This window comes from Hibiscus syriacus, unplaced genomic scaffold (genome assembly GCF_006381635.1).
Source record: "Hibiscus syriacus cultivar Baekdansim isolate YM2019G1 unplaced genomic scaffold, ASM638163v2 tig00110065_pilon, whole genome shotgun sequence".
Taxonomy (NCBI): Eukaryota; Viridiplantae; Streptophyta; class Magnoliopsida; order Malvales; family Malvaceae; genus Hibiscus; species Hibiscus syriacus.
The window spans coordinates 1,482,975-1,501,169 of NW_024062585.1; the positions used below are offsets into that span (position 1 = coordinate 1,482,975).

The window sequence follows — 18,195 nt, forward strand, 5'->3', positions numbered from 1 at the left end:
ATTTCTCCCCGAGTAAAAAAATACTCAGGACCGACCCTGATTACAAATCGATAATATTAATAACTAATTTGTTACTTTTGAAACTTAAATAGAAAAAATAAAAACTTACTCAAACATTAGTGAACCAAATCATTATTTATGTAGTTTACCCTAAAACAAAAGGGGAAGTGCAAATATACATACAAAATAAATGAAACGGAATAGACCAAATCAAGGGGCATAAACATAACATTACCTACTACATGAGTGCAAATTCATATTGAATTTCCAATACATATTTGATGTAATTTCAGTTACGCTTTGTAACCAAAAATTGTTATAAAAGAATTACATGTCCACATAAATTCCAGCACAAAACTAGTCTATGTAGAAAATTCAAAGAAGCTTCTAGCACCGTAGGTGATTCCTACCTAGAAGTAGTCGCTGCCACGACAGGTTTCGATGTCCACATGAGATCTTTGGCTGCTCTAGAATCTGCACTGATGGAAATCTTCCCCATTCCGACCTCCATTGCATCTCTCTCATCCGTCTCCATCTTCTTTTTCTCAGAGTCATTCGTATCCGCAACTCGGTTTCGCAATGATGATGACCTTGATGGCTCTAAAAGTCGGGGCCCTGCATTGATCCATGGATGTAGAAGGCATTGAGCAGCAGTGGGACGCTTCTCGGGTACAAAATCAAGGATGGGAACCAGGAAGTCGGTCATTTCATTTGCATCTTGTTCGCTGAGTTCGTACTTCTCAACCAGTACCTTATTCAGGGGCCAGAAACGCAATCTTCGTATGTGCCTCAAATCACCATACCGATTAAAGAAGTCCCGCGAATAACGGCCACCCAAGGCAATCTATGCATAATTCCCAAATTAGTTTTCGTTAAATGCAGGAGTCTGAAAAAGCAAATTTCTTCGTAGACAGAAACGAAATTTCTCACCTTCCTTGGCATCATTCCTAGAAGTTCCATCATCAAAGCTATGTGGTCCTGAACAGATAAGAGAGAACTGTTACATTCGTCCAAGGGTATATCAAGTTTATAGCTTGATCAAATGAAGGCCAAATCAAGATATTCCTATTACAGACACCCTTCAATCTGTTATTTCAAGGTTTTAAAGTTCAAACCTGCTTAAAGGTACATTTAGAAGAAATTTAATATATATATATATAATGCAAGGTAAAATAACAGCATTATTATATTAAAAACACCCCATTAAATTTGTTTTTGGATAAATAACCCCTATGTCAGATTAATTAGAAAAATAACCCTCAAACTGTCCACGTAGGATACCTCGCGTTCTGCAAAAAGCGATGCTAGACCTCGCGTTTTACGAAAAGCGAGTTTCATGAATTTATTATTGCCTTTATCCAATATTAAATGACTATCCGAAAAAGTTGATGGGCCTTGCGCCCTATAAAACACGAGGTCTATTAAACGCGTCCTATAACACGAGGTCTATTAAACGCGTTTTATAGGATGCGAGATAGTCCTACGTGGGTTGTTTGGTTATTTTTCTAATTAATCTGACATGAGGATTATTTCTAAAAAAAATAATTAATGGGGTTTTTTAATATAATAACGCCTAAAATAACATCTTTCCAAAACCACCATGTATTTTTTATTAGGCGTATTCAGTTAAACCATAAACCTTAAATCCTGCCAAATGTTTGGTTAACCGAAAAAACATGAGAAGGTCTGAATGTGACCAATATACATGTGATTGTATACATAAGCACATGAGTACATGCATACACCGAGCATATATACATAACACATTCCTAAATACAAAATCCTAAATATAACTGATGTAGGAAAATTATGATGCTCCAGAGAATTAACAACAATTAAAGGTAATCCTCCTGTTTCGAGTAAGCACCTCTCAAATTCAAACAATAACCTAACGGTTGTACGAGACTGATGATAATTCAGCAGTCTCAAAAATAGATGAGCTTACACTCTGTTCAGCTATCATTTCTAAATGTATACAAGGGTACCGCATAAAAGTAAAACCAAAGTTTACAGCAAATTTGAATCAAGAGAAGTGAAATAACTAGCTAAAAATGAATACGCAAGAAGAGAAATTTGCAGACATAGTACTTATTTATTCTCTCCATCAAGTTAAAAAAAAAACAAAATTTCAGTTCAAGACGCCAATAATATTTTCTCCCTTTTCATTTCTAGCCCTTTTACAAAAACAAATAGCCTAACAAAGTTTTAATGTGTTCCCTAACTTGCAAAGTTTTCGCATTTAAGACGATATGATTATCATATTAAAGACGTGTAAAATGCAAAATATCTCCAATTGATTGCATCCATATTTAACTACAAGTTCAATATAACATGCAACAGACAAATCACTTTTGTACCCATTTACACCCTCTCTTTTCTTCTGCAGGTGCACTGAGAAATTTTGTTTCCTTCTCAAAATCAAAGAAATAATTTCTTTAGCTTTTCATGCTTGTCCCTAACTTCAAAGACTGAATGCCACATCTTCAATGAACTTTTATCAAGAGATGAGAACTTAAAAATAAACCCATACACCATATAAGGTGCAAATAACATAAAATGTAATAACGTTATTATAAAAGAAAATACCTCATCTCTGTCAAAGTTGTCGCCACTATGGGGATCAAATAGTACATCACCAGTCGCGAGCTCAAAACAAATGCAAGCAAATGACCAAAGGTCTGCTGAAGTAGAATACTTGGATCCCAGAATCACCTCAGGACACCTATATTGTCTTGTCTGAATATCGTTCGTAAATTGTTTATATGTCCAACATGCATTCCCAAAATCAACTAATTTGCACTTTAAGTCAACTGACGCCAACAGTTTCCGCCTCGTGGAGCGACTTCCTCTCTTATTACCTTGACTTTCTTGACCAGATTCCTTTGCACCATCAGCATCAGAGACTCTATTGACATTGCTGGAACTACTGGGGCATTCAACAGAACCCACAATAGAAGATGGTTTAGCTGCACCAGATGTTTCGAGATCCAAATCAGCTTCTGCAGTAACTTCCTTCTCCACACATCCCTGAGTCACCCGCTTAGCCTTTCTCCTAAATTTTTTCTTCTGATTTCTATTCAAATCCCCATTACTAAATGGCAGAGTCTTGTCCTTAATATTCGGAAGGATGAGAGGAGCACCCGACTCTCTAGGGTCCTTAGATGGATCTATCATTGACAACAATAAAATGTTTTCCGGCTTCAGATCAGTGTGTATAATAGAAAGCTCTTTATGCAGGTAATCCAAGCCCACTAGAATATGGAAACATATCTCCTTAACCATATGAATAGGTATGCCATGATAATCGGAGTACTTGATGAGAGTCAAAAGATTATCTCCCAAGTACTCAAACACCATACAAACATGCTGTCCATTCGGACCCGAATGCTTAAAATGATCCAAAAGCTTCACCACACATTTTTTATCCTCTTTATCCCCATCGGCAATCTGTTGCAAGATTGTTATCTCATCCATCGCTGCCTCAGAGTAATGCTGTGCACTTTTTTGTACTTTCAAAGCTACATAACACTGTAGTTTAAAAACAAATTACTAAAATAAAACATACCAAAGCAATTTAACTAAAATTAAAAGAGAATAGATTATATTCCCTACTGATTTTCTGCTGTTTCGTTGTCAGAATTGATCAAGCGAACAAATTATTACTTGCGAGTTGCAACGAACGCTTTTGATTTATTCTTTACAATCAAGCATATTTTCCTCGATTGTTTTCTAGGAAATAAATCTAACAGGATATTAACACAAATAGATGAACAAGGTTCTTTTTAGATGATTTTTCTTCAATTACATGATCGACAGAACAGAACAATCAAGTAATACTGAAATTAAAAAAAATGGAAGGCAAACTTCTTAACTATACAGATTTAATTATAAGACAGCATAATTGAACTAATAATCAACGGAAACGAAGCAAGGCCAGGTAGAGATAAAGAGAAAGATGTTTACGGAGCGCTGAGTGTCCCAAGCGAGCCAAACGGTGGAGAAATGGCCCCAACCGAGCTTGCTTTGTACAACGTAACGACCGTTCTTGAAAGTGTCACCGATTCTAACGGCGTGATAACCGCCTCGCCGGTAATCTTCCGTCCCTTCGTCCTCGGATGTCAAATCCCCGCTCTCACTCTCGCTCCACTCTTCTTCCTCCTGGTTGTCCCCCATTCCTTTTTCTTTCAAAAATTTAAAAAAATATAATATATATATATATATATATATATATATATATATATATACTTTCTAAAATTCTCAACAAATTCTGGATCAGATTCAGCTGGATCAGTAGATCCTGAAGCTACATGTGTGATAGAAAAAGGAAATTTCTCTCTTCTTGGCTTGGATTGAAGGAAGATAAATATTTTGGATAAAAAGAAAAAGAAAAAGCCTTTTGGTTTTCGTGCGGAGTATAATGACCGTATGGAAAGTCGGGACTTGAAATTTGAGGTTTTCATTTCTTTTTCTTTTTTTTAATATGGGTAAAGTATAATAATGATCACTGAACTTTTCTAAATATTTCATTTAGGTCCTCTAACTTTTAAAACTTTCAATACAGTCGCCCAATATTTAGTCCATTTGCAATATGGTCCCCCAACAGTTAAGTCGGGACCATATTGCAAACGGACTAAATGTTGAGGGACCATATAGCAAAAGGACTAAATGTTGGGGGATTGTATTGCAAGTTTTAAAAGTTGGGGGACCTAAATGAAATATTTAGAAAAGTTTAGTGATCATTACTATACTTTACCCTAAATACTATTTGATTTTCTTTTTCATTGACTGGTCTCTGGAAAATCCACGTCATCAATCAGAGAGTGGAGCCGAGGGAAACATTTGCAGGCTCAAAAACCTACCATTGGACTTCCGTTGGACTATATAATCTAGCCGACTAGCCGTCCTTTAAATCATATTTAATACTTTAAAAATAAACTATTATTTTCTTAAAAGAAAAACACGTAAATTACATTAGCCGGAAACAAACTCAGAACAAAATTATAAATGAAGTCTAGATATAAGCGAAATACAACGGCGTAGAACTAATGACAGTCCATTGAGTGAGGCATCGTTGGTACGATGGCGAATGCATCGAGCATGAATATAGGAGTGACCGAGTGGACATCCAACAACCATCGGGCTTCTTGTAAATGAAAACCTACCACGATAAATCAAGATGAAGATGAAACAATTGGTGGATCACATTAGCAGCATCATTCTCCATAATCGCATCAAATCGGTCTAAAACCTATAAGAGCTTGTTCCTCCAACAAACTCGTCTTCAATAGGTCTAAAACCGATTGAGTATGGCCAGCAATAACCATATCCCTAAAATCCCGATCAAGGACCCCGACAGTCACATCCCCAACAACAGCCACATACGCCTCATAAACATTGATCTTGAGAGTGTCTTGTGGAGGCTTAATCCAATGTGAGAGAGAAGCAGGCGACACTTGTGTTGGATCATGCGCTACAACATACAACTAAGACGACTGCAATGAACGAGCGTTAGTGAGGAGAATCCAACCAGGCTTGAGGCGAATCTCATCTAAGAACATATTTCACTGACTCCGAATGTTCCACATCACGACCAACAACTTCGTGAACCGAACAATTTGCATCGCCTCTTCAGGACATGCCCCATACGAGACTTGTGGGAGGGATAAAATACGATCAAAAAATCCTTCAGCGATAGGATATATTGAGCATCATCATATTCATGTAAAGCATGCAACACTGTTTCATCACTAAAAAAGTAATAAATAATTGACGACCAACAAGAAGTGCTTCGTGCGCAACTCGCCACCCAAACTTTTGGGAGCCTATGCAGCTTAGCCGTAACTTGCCAAAGCTTCAAAGCAACCCCAGGCACCCTACGTTGACGCATAAGCCAATGATATCCAGACCGTGTAGAATAAATATCAGTCAAATGATTAGTTTATATTAGAAAATCAATCGCTACATGAGAGTGGAGGCAGCATCAGATGCAGAAAAATACGTCAACCTAGTTTTCATTTTACGAAACAAAATCTGGGACCATGAACTCCCCTCATCAAATAGGCTGCAATACACCATCAACATATTGAGGCTCAAGCCGAACAAGAGAGGAACTGCCCCATCATTCCATGTGCATTCGAACTTCGTTGTTCATTCCGACACGCCAGTGGAACCCATAGCGTAATGTCCCCAAGGCTTTATAAATGCTCATCCATGCATAAGAAGGTCGATCGTCCAATCGAGACTCCAAGACATTGCCAGTAGGAAATACTTTACGGACAACACATGACTTTAGGGCTCATGGATGAATCTCCAGACTTGTTTACCAAGAAGCACTAGATTAGATGAGTGCAAAGTTCAAGTCCCCCTACACGTTTCGGCTGGCAGAGAGTTTTCCAAGCAAGAAGCGACCAATTTCGATCATAAATATGGCCATACCATATCGCTAAAGAAGACAATCTGATAGTAAGTAGACAATCTAACAATCTATTTCAATGGATTATTATTTGATATACAATAGGGTAAAGTATAGTAATGGTCACTGAACTTTTCTAATGCTTTCATTTAGGTCCCCAACTTTTAAAACTTATAATACAATCTCCTAATATTTAATCTGTTTGCAATATGATCTCTCAACATTTAGTTCGTTTGTAATATGGTCCCCGACGTAAATGTTGGGAGACCATATTGCAAACGGACTAAATATTAGGGGGCTATATTGCAATTTTTAAAAGATAAGAGACCTAAATTAAATCTTTAGAAAGGTTCAGTGACCATTACTATACTTTACCCTTTTAATATTTTTATTAATACGTGGCTTAAAATAAGGGGTGGGACCCTCTTTGTGTGATGATGTATTGGGTATCTTCATCAATTGGAAATCCAAAATGATGGTTTTTTTTTTAAAATTTGGGATAAGTATTTTTTTTGTTTAAAAATATTTTTTAGTTATTTGATATTAAATGTTTATATATTTAGTATTTTTAGTGTTTGAATTTTAGATTTTAAGAAATAATAATAATTTATTTATTACGAAAGTTGTTCGATTCGTGCAGCTCTCTTTTGTTATGATAATAAATGAATATTTATATAAAAAGTACTCTTATATAATTTTAATATTATATTTTCTTAAAAATTTAAAATATATTTTATTTTTTTCTTTAAAAAGGATATTAAGCTCCACCTGACAATTTTTAAAAAAAATATATATTTGAAATTATAAATAATATTAAATATAAAAATAAATGTATATGTAAAAGATTTTTTTAATTTGATCAAAAAAAATTAAAAATACAATTTTTTATTTATTTTTCATTATTAAAATTATAGTTTTAAATTTTAAATAAAATATATTAAAATTATATACTTTTAAACGCATACTTTTCAAATAATTATAATTATAAAATTCCTACTTCAAAAAATAATTCGGATTTTAGGGATCGTTTAATGGTAATCCTTTTTTGTACATAATAAAATAGCTTAGGGTTTCCACTCCAAAGGATCAGAGCAGCGGCAGCCATGGTTCCCAAGTACGCTTCTTCGCTCTTCCCATCTTTTCCTTAAAATCATCGGTAATTCATGACTTAACATTCTCATTTTGAAAAGCCATGCATTTACTCTCTTGGTAAAGAAATGCAAAACCCGTCGAACATACAGATCTGCTTTTCATTTTGCACGATTATGGGAAATTTACCCCATTTTGTGCTGCTTTTTCGCGATAATGGAAAATGCTGGGGGCATGGAATTTCAATTGCATAATTTAAAGCAGGAGGCATCTCGATGGAAGTCGGCTTTTGCACGAGTATTTGTGTGGTTGGGCTCCAAATTTAGGCATCTAGGTTGAAGTCACCATATCTGCGTGAGAATTTGTACGATTGGGTTGCAAAGAAACAAGTTTAGGGCTGATTAATAAATCGACCATGAGCAGCAATTTTGTGGGACACTGAAAAGATAGGACATACATTTTTTTCTCTGAATTTTCACGTAGTATCAGTAACGAGAAGACCAATGAAAATCAGCCCTTTCATGCAAGGTATTTATTACAAGCTCTTCATCCTATAGACATAAAACACATTTATCAAAAGAAATAATCGTTTTTCAGAATAACATACATTTGTCTTGCCTCCATTTACATTTGGGGAAAATAATATACCTGTTGTCAAGATTTTAAGAATTTTATTTTCATCTATTCCATAAATATTTATCAATTATTGCCATTTTAAATAAAACCGTAACTAAAATAAGGGTTTTCTTCATATTCATTCATGTGTCGTATGCTTTTAATCAGATAACTAATTATTTAAATAAATATTTTATATCTTTAAGAAATTACTTTTGGGGTTTTATAATATTTTTCGAACTAAAAGTAATGAGATATATGCTAAAACCTCACCCACTGGGCCACTTTTGCTTAACATATAGTTTTATAAATTAGATTTAGGCTTAATACCAAAATTAGTGCCCAAACTATAGCTAAATTCTCAAATAGGTGTTTAAACTATTTTTTAACTCATCCAAGTGTCTAACGTTACAAACGTTACCCATTTAGTTGTCCAGACCGGTAACGATGTTAATTTTTCTCATTTAGTGACACGTGTCACAATTTGGTGATTTTGAAATTTATTTTTAAAATATTATTATATTTATAAAAAAACTCTAATTTCTCTTAAATTATTAAAAAAAAGCCACAAAATACCTAAAATCTCTTAATCATATCCTTAACCCATCGTTGCCCCCTTTCTACCCACAACAACTGTCGCCGACGTAGTCTTTGTCATCCTTTTAGTCAAAGGTTGTCGCACTTGTTGTCAATTGATCGTCGAGATCATGTGAGATCACGATTTTTATCCTAGGATTTGTGGGTATAAAACATTGATTCATCGTCGATCGGTCACGATTTTATGGGGGTTTTGGTCACCCAAGAGAAATGAGATGGGTGGAGCTTCGTCCACGGCAAAGGTGACAGTCAACGTGGCTTTAGGGGTTGAAATGTATGTTTTCAAAGTTTTTGAAGTTATTTCAAAATGTTTATGTTTTTCTTTAAATATATATATATAATTTTAATTTTAAATAAAATTCTTATATTTATCATATCGTGACACATGTTGTTGAGTACTAGTATTACTTTAGCTAATAATTTTATATTTATTAAAAAATTAGGATAAAGTACACAAATGATCTATCGACTATAGTGTGATACTTTGTTAGGTCCCTTGACTACAAGATATTACTTTGTTGAGTTTCCTAACTATCAAAAGTTACAAAATAATCAGCTCACTATTCATATGCTCCAAACTTGTCTATTCCTGTTAAAAAAATTGGCGACTGTCTAAATTGGGCGTTAACCTACTCAATAGGATAAGATAAAATTTGATCCCAAAATTGATTTGAGTTGTATTTTATGGATTGAATCTTTGTTTAGATTATGCTATTAAGCCAATGCTTAAAATATTATGTTGTCAAATCAATGCTTAAAAGTAACGACGGTGCCAATAGATATCAGTTTTATCATATCTCAGTCAGCATATTAATGGCCAGCTCATACTACCATCAATTTTTCAACGAAAAAAATATATGAATAGTTGAATGGTCATTTTATAACTTTTAATAGTTGAGAGATTCAACCAAACATCACTCTCTATAATTAGATGATCGTTTTATAACTTTTAATAGTCGAAGGAATCAACAAAATAACACCCTATGGTCGGGGATCATTTGTGTACTTTATCCAAAAATTATTAAATTTTCTATAAAATCATAGAAATGTAATATCTAAAGCTTCTAATTTCTACCAATATGGCCACCAATACAACAGTCGAAGCTTTTGATACATCTTGTTATTACCCAGATAAACTAATAGCGGACTACATTGTGTTTCATGGAAGATTTTAATACACAACTGCTTGACTATGGATACGTACAAATTACCTCTAAAGTAAAGTACGCCTCTCTTGCGTAATTCGAACCTTAGGGCCTCGCTTCAGTGGACTTGCTTCACGCAAGTCCTTAAGCGATTGTCTGAACCCTGTAATCTCTTAAATTTACTCACTAACTCAGGTTCTACTCGGAGTTTTGTTAATAACCCACCATCACTAGACAAACTCAAGTGCACTAACAAGGCTTGCTACTCAGACATCAATTTCTAACACATCTGCCACCACATTTACTTTCCTCGGGTGATAGTTAATTACACAGTCATAATCCTTTAACAACTCGACCCATCTACATTGTCTCAAATTCAATTTCTTCTGCATGAGTAAGTACTTAAGGTTTTTTGGTCGGTAAAGATATGACATTTTTCCCTAAACAAGTGATACCTCCAAATCTTAAGCACAACAAATATCATTGCAAGCTCTAAATCGTGGGTGGGGTTTTTGTGTTCATGCAATTTAATTTGACGATATGCATAAACTACTTCCTTTCCTTCTTTCTTAAGCACGCACATAAGGCCATTCAGTGAGGTGTCGCTAAATACTATGAATCACTTGCTTGATTCCAGTTGGGTCAACATTGGGGCTTGAGTTAAGATGATTTTCAACTAATCAAAGTTTTTCCGTCACTTATCATCCCACACGAAAGAAACTTTCTTCTGAAGCAACTTAGTCATTGGGGAAGCTATCATCGATAAACCCTTTACGAACTGACGTTAGTACCCGAAAAAACCCAAGAAGCTAAGCACTTCTAACACGTTCTTTGACACTTTCCACTTCAACACTACTTGAATTTTCTTAGGGTCAACCTGATTGTTATCCACTTCTACGATATGACCCAAGAAAGATACCTCAGACAACTAGAACTCACACTTTCCAAACTTTGCAAACAACCAATGATCTTGGAGTAACTGTAGAACTATACGGAGATATCGTTCATGCTCTTCCTCTAATCGCGAGTACACCAGGATGTCATCTATGAAGACCACCACAAACTAATCGAATTACGAGTGGAAAACTTGATTCATTAAGTCCATGAATATCGTTGGGGCGTTAGTGAGTCCAAACGATATCACAAGGAAGTCATAGTGGCCATACCTCGTCCTAAACGTCGTTTTTGCTACGTCTGCATCCTTAACCTTCAACTGGTAGTATCCGGATCTTAAATATATATAGGCATATACACATGCTCCCTTAAGTTGGTCGAAGAGGTCACCAATCTTAGGAATAGGATAATAATTATTGATGGTTAACTTGTTCACTTGATCATATTCAATACATAACCTCATCGATCCATCATTATTCTTAAAAAAAATCGATGCTCTCCAAGGAGAAATACTTGGTCGGATAAAACCCTTCTCTAACAACTTTTAAAGTTGGACTTTTAACTCCTTGATCTCTATCGGTGCCATGCGATAGAAAGCAATAGACACCGGGGCAGAACCCAATAATACCTCGGTGCTAAATTCTAACCCTCGTTCTGGTGGTAATCCTGGTAATTCCTCAGGAAACACATCCAGAAAGTCTAGAATGGTTTGGATATCGTTGAGTGTGGGAACAAAGATCTGGGCGTCTATTACATGAGCTAAAAAGGCTTCACCACCCTGATCGATCATCATTTATGCTTTAATGATCAAAACAATCCTTGAGCCACTACAAGAAAATATACCTTTAATGACACACGAACGATGACACACACTAATTTATGACTTGCAAAACATGTGTGTCATTAAAAAAATGTCATGTTTTTAAAATCTGAACGATTTATGACTTACAATAATGTGTGTCATATTTAATAGTTATAATAAAAAAAATTTACAAAAACACGAAGTATAGTTTTAATTGTGTGTCATCTTTAGGAGTCGTATTTTAATTCCCCCCCCCCATTATTTTCATCCTTCACACTTCTTCCCCCCTCGATAATCAGTTTGAACCTTGAAATTATTTCAGGTTCTCAAAAATGACTCAAGATGTGGAGATGAAAGAACAACTAGCTCCTTCCAATTCCGTTACTTCCTCTTCTCCATCCACTTTGCACTGTAAGCTCACTTCATCTATGCATCTATAACACCCATATTCCCCCTCTCGTACGCATATTTTTTACGCTTGGTGGTAGAACTTTGATTTGCTATTTTGTAATGTTTCTGAACTGGGAACTTGTGGGATTTCTTGGATTTGAATAAATTCTTCTGGGTTTATGTTAGATTTGAAGGAAATTGCATTTTAGACTAGAAAATCAGGATGGTTTCAATCTTAGAGCCATCTAAGGCTGTAAGTTTCCCTTTTGTTTTTTAAGTCAATTTGTTTAGGGTTTTCAGTTTTCAAGGAAATTTGATCGGATCCTGGTAGATTTGGAAACTGATTCGTTCATATTCTTTACAAAGTTTTTTACCGTCAATGACTAAGATAGTGGGAACTTTAGGTCCAAGGTCTTGATCTGTTGATGTTATTTCTGGTTATCTTAAAGCTGAAATGTCTAGTACTGTATTTTCGGACTCACTTCTTTTTAGTTACTACTATGTTATTGGAAGCAATATTTATTTATTCGTTTGTTTTTGTTTTTCTGCAGTGGCTAGGTTCGATTTCTCATGGCATGATCCGAAGTTTCATCAGGAAACTCTAGAAAATTTAAAGGCCGTCGTTAAGATAACTAAAAAGCTTTGTGCCGTAGGTTATTTATATCTGGATTGATTTTTGTTCGTTTTTGAAGTTATGTTTGTTTCCTTGAAAATTTGATCTGTCTGAATGTTTCCTTGAACCAATGTCCCCTGTCCCTACCTCTCTTTGTTCTGAACCTTTACCGGTTCGATTCCCCGGTCCTTTTTCTAGTCTGGTTATTTGCGTCACTGGCTTATCTAAAGGTTGGTTATTTCTGATTTGATTGTTTTGTGGGTACTTCTTATAGTGTACTGCTGTATGAGTTTGATAAAAACTCGTATGATTTCGAGTCTGGGTACTTTGAATTTTGATTGGACTCATCATGTTTTGCCATTACATATCGATGTTTCTCTTTTGCTTGTAGAAGCAAGGAGACAAGTCGTGGAGGCAACAGAGAGATTAGGTGGTTAATACAGTACTAGTTTACATCCTCAATGCACCCATTTGGTGGTCCAGATATCCTTTCTCGTATTGTTTGGTTTTAAATCACTTAGATTTTAGCTTAATGTGAGACTTGGCTGGCTTGGGATAAAGAAAATACAGATGGATATTATGTGTCATGTGATGATAATAAGGTTTCCTATTGTCTTGTCTTTGTATTCTCTCTGCTGCTGCAAGTGCAACTGTTATGATGAGCCTTAATATTAGTTACAGCGTTAGTGGATGCTCCAGCAAAATCACGAATGCGGTGGACACCAGAACTTCATGAAGCCTTTGTTGAAACTGTCAACCAATTGGGAGGCAGTGGAAGTGCGTTACTTTCATTTCTCATGAAACTTTTTCCAAAATATGTTATGTTTTAATTTGTTTGGTATTTTTAACTTACAGGAGCTACTCCAAAGGGCGTGTTGAAGCTTATGAAAGTTGAACGCTTGATAATTTATCATGTTAAAAGTCATTTGCAGGTGCATAGACTTTTCTATTAGTTATTAATTATATATATATATATATATATATATATATTAAATGTGTGCACAAAGGCTTGGATTTGATTACCCTTTAACCGATCTCTTCATTGCAGAAATACAGAACAACTAGATACAGACCAGAGCCATCCGAAGGTATATGTTAATCTCCCTTTAAGTTTCTTCATTTTCCTTAGCTGTGTTACTTCTCCGCAAGCATGCATCTATTGTATTTGTTTCTTTATTGGAACATATATATTTTTTAAAAGGGTGTTCATTCCTTGAAATTTGTTCAATGTTTTCTCTTTTTGACTTATATTGGGGTTGAGATGGATAGTTTGGAACTACATAGTCCAACTTGGCCTCATCAATGAAGTGGATATCAATTTTAAAAAATAGTTATTTGGTTCTAGAATATTTAGTTGTCCAGTGAAGATTTATGATGCATGTCTAGCTTGCACTCGACAATCTCCCATCCCATACCGATATAATGAAAGTTATTGTAGTCTATGTGAATGTTGATATTTAAAAAAAAAAGTTGATTTTTGGCTTTTTGCAGGACTGTACATGGATACTTAAGTTATCAAGATATGTTTGCTATTTGTTAGAGATGGGATTTATCTAAATTCACTTAGACCGAGAAAGTTTAGTTGAATGCCCTCCTTTGTTTGATTGATTAAGGATGTTCAGAGTTCAGACCCACTATGTTACTCCTTATAATCATTGGAATCTATAACTAATTTTGGTAAATAGATATCAATCACCTTTTCCTCTTAGCAAAATAGAATTCAGTAGCACGTTTGTTGCAAGTTTGAATGAAAATCATCATTATAACCGAGAAGGGTGTGTGAATTACCCATATGTAAATAGAAGTATCCCCTTAAATAACAGTGTAACTGTGAGAAATGAAAAGTAAAGCTTTTAAAGCTTAAGATACCTTTACCACAAATTTACTTGACTTTTCGTTCTTTTCATATTACTTAGTGATGAGTTGATAACCATAAATAAAAATGTTTGCTCTTTACAAATGTTTGGACTACTTTATGTTCTCACCTGAAGATAGTTAATGCTTGATTAATATATGCAAAGTATTAATTCCTATATGCCATCAGCAGTTGGTTCAAATAAGGAGTGGAAACCAAAGGTGATCAACTCTAATTTTGGGAAGGGTTCGGGAACAGCTGGTGCATATGATGTTTCTACTAGTTCAGTTGAAGCCAATGCTAATTCGTAGCCTGTTTCAAGAGTTCTCGACTCTGAAGAAGAAACTTCAAAATTGCAGAAGAAGCTAGAGGAGTTGCATCTCCCGTAACGTCAACATGTTTGATATTCACAAAGAATGGGTATCTTATGTGGAAAACTTTATTATGCCGTGATATTTTGTATCGACATATGATTACAATATTTTTGATAACTTAATGTTAATATATTGTATGCAAATGGATTGATTATATATAATATGATATATATATATTTAGTATTATGAGGCATTAAATGTGATTTAGTTTGATTATTTGTCAATCTACAATATATATATATATATATATATATATAATTTACGACATACAATCACGACACACGAATGTGTGTCATCTTTTCTAATGATGTGTGCTTCAATGACACGCAATGTAAGTCATAAATGCGTGTCATATTCATTTATGACGGAGGCTTCAATGACGTGCAATGAGCGTCATAAATGCGCATCATAAATTTATAATGCACAGTTGCGCGTCATCTTAAATTCATGTCGGTGGCTTCAACGATAGGCAAATGTGTGTCATCCGCACCCATAGATGACGCACAATGCACGTCATTAAAGGGGTTTTTTCTACTAGTGGCACCCGAGTTTTTCACCAACCATCACTAATCTGGTTACATCATCATTTCTAAACTTGAGTTACCTAGCCTTAAACCTAAAATTAGATCGTGCTCTGAAAGTCAATTCATGCCCAAGATCATGTTGAACTCTCTAAACGGAAACTCCATAAAGCTAACTGTGAAAATTTGACCTTAAATTTTAACTGGACATCAATGGTGAACCTTATCGACCAGGATATCTAACATTAAAGGGCGAAACACCCTGACTCCTACCTTTAAATCTTTGATTGGAAGGTTTCTTTCTCGGACTAAGTCATAACATATGAAAGAGTATATGAATCATGGATCTACCAATGTCATAACTGGAATGAAAAATAAAGTAAAAGTACCTGAAATCCGATTCACTGCATCACACTCCTCCTAGGCTCAAACAACATACCGTCATGAGGCTACTCAAGTCTCTATGCTGGCTACAAATATAACAGTGCCTCTACTGTGTTGTTTAGAAGCAGAACTCCTACCTCTCGAGGTCCCCGACCTCTCTGAAACGTCTCAGTTGATCTTTGGCTCGATGTTGGGGTCATACTCGATGTCTCGAGGTAATATCTGATGAAGTGATCTAATAAGTCACAACAGAAACATCCTCAAGTCCTAAAATGGCATTCAACAAGGTACCTCTTCCCATAGGTCGAACAGGCTAGAAAATGCATCCTCATAGACCTTTGGTGTTCGACATTGATGTTTTTGCTAAAGGCCTCTTACGAGGCCTTGATCTACCCCATGATTTGTACTATGACCCGATCTTATAGACTGGCTCGTTGAGGTTCACAAGCTTTGAGAATCCTTGGCCCTCTTGATCGGTGCCTGAGCGGGTCTCGAGGACTTTGTTGTCATCTAACTCTGTCCTTGACTAACAACTGATGCTCTGGACCTTATCCCTAAAACCTTCTAGATTATATTTTCTTGACGGGTCAACTCATCGAAGATCCTAAGTGAATCTACAACCATGTGGGTGAGAATGTCGAGATGAAAACCCTTCCTAAACCTCCTACAGTGATGATACTCAAACGTCACCAACTCCGACGTGTACTAAATCAAGCAGAGAAACTCATCATCGATGTCGCCCGCTAAGAAGGCAAGACTCTCCTCTCTACCCTCGTGGCTAGGGGTTGTGCTATCGTCTATAACTATTTTCGCTGAAATAAACAAGGGAAAATGAGTCATTATCATTGGCCCATACATAAAAATATATGTCAATACTCTAGGAAGCATGTATACATATGGACCCATTACTAACTCTAACCTGCGAGTCCTAGAAACAACTAAACCTGATACTCTTATGCCACTAAATGTAACGTCCTAATCCAATACGAATTAAAGATCGACGGACCAAGACATCACACGGGACCACCCAAGTGGTTAACCCAAAAATTTTCTTTTTAAACAAATAAGACATCATTTTAAAATCATCCATGCTAATAAATAAAAATAAAATCATAGTATTTAAGTTACAAAATATGAGAACCCCTAAAATGCATCCCAATTAAGTTTAACAATATTTCAAAATACAATAACGACTCGAATACAATAAAGTCCATACACAATATATGTCCTTAATAAAATACTCAAGACATACTCGAAAGCTTGTGTCGGTCTGGAATGTGAATTGCACAATAAGTTCCTCGAACGCTTCTCCTAAGAACCTGCGCATGAAAACAAATTCCGAACGCTGAGCTCACAAGCTCAGTGTCACACTAATAACCAAAAAATATTAAATGCGTCCACTATATGCACATGCTAGAAATCGTAAATGTTAGCATACAAAGATGCTAAGATAAATATACATACAAAGGTAGGCATCATGGTATGGTCGGAGGGTTTTGCTACATCTTATAGAAACACACCCCCTAGCCTACCTAGGATGAGATCTAAAATTTCTAAATCGAAAATGTTTACCTGACCAACCTACTCCTTATGAGTAGCTGGGGCATCTATGCTCGGTCTGTAAAGAAATGCCTTATGAAATAATTGAGAATTGTCCACACATTCTAGCATATCAACATTCATCCTACCACTAAAGTAAATCTGGTGTCCTTATTGTTTCCCGAGCATCCTACAAAGGTTAGATTTATGATTTCCTAATTTAACTCGTTCTAAATGTAATTATAATTTTTAGCGTTGTTCTCGCTTGAAAACTTATTTTGGATGTTTCGATGGCCTTTGGTCGCTCTACCTGGACCCTTAAATTGAATAGGTTTTTTACCTAATTCAGGACAAGGGTACCGATAATCTTAGTTGGAGTACTGGTACAGGCACACTAGGGTATCTATACTACCCTTAGCATCAATACCAAACTTGGTTTCGATGTTTTGGAAAATTCCTTAGTATTAATACCCTAGTTGCAATATTGATACTTCTATATGAGGGTGTCAATACTACCACGAGTATCAATACCAAAAATAGCTTCGATGTTTTAAAAATTACCTAGATATCGATACTCCTACTGAGGGTATCAATGCTCTACCCTTAGTATATATACTCCCATTAGTACCGATACAAATATTGGCTATTTAAATTTGTTAAGTGCACTTAGTATTGATATATTTCTTGGGAGTATCGATACCCAACCCTCAGTACTAATACTCGATGAATGAGTATCGATACTTTTATCCCAAAACTCCATTATTTTAACCATCGGATGAACATTACTGGTACTGTTCTTACAATACCGATACCCAAACCCATAAGTGCCCTGTTTGGGTACGAAAAATGCAATCAACTCTACCCATTCTTTCCCTTAAGGCCATCAAATGATGCTTAAGTCTTATGTAAGTTTATAGGGATCATAAGGGATAATATTTCATGCTCAAAAACATAATAAACTAAAA

General features: G+C 35.4%; 1 protein-coding gene across 1 annotated transcript; it reads right to left on the reverse strand.

The window, feature by feature from the left end:
- Window positions 1-259: 259 nt before the first annotated feature.
- Window positions 260-4,199, reverse strand: LOC120214513 (serine/threonine-protein kinase SRPK-like). The gene is made up of 4 exons (XM_039212399.1): window positions 3,964-4,199; window positions 2,587-3,528; window positions 931-978; window positions 260-844 (listed from the first exon to the last, which is right to left on the reverse strand). Exons 1-4 carry the CDS (start codon window positions 4,171-4,173, stop codon window positions 407-409), a joined length of 1,638 nt encoding a protein of 545 aa, XP_039068330.1. The 5' UTR covers window positions 4,174-4,199; the 3' UTR covers window positions 260-406.
- Window positions 4,200-18,195: the final 13,996 nt, after the last annotated feature.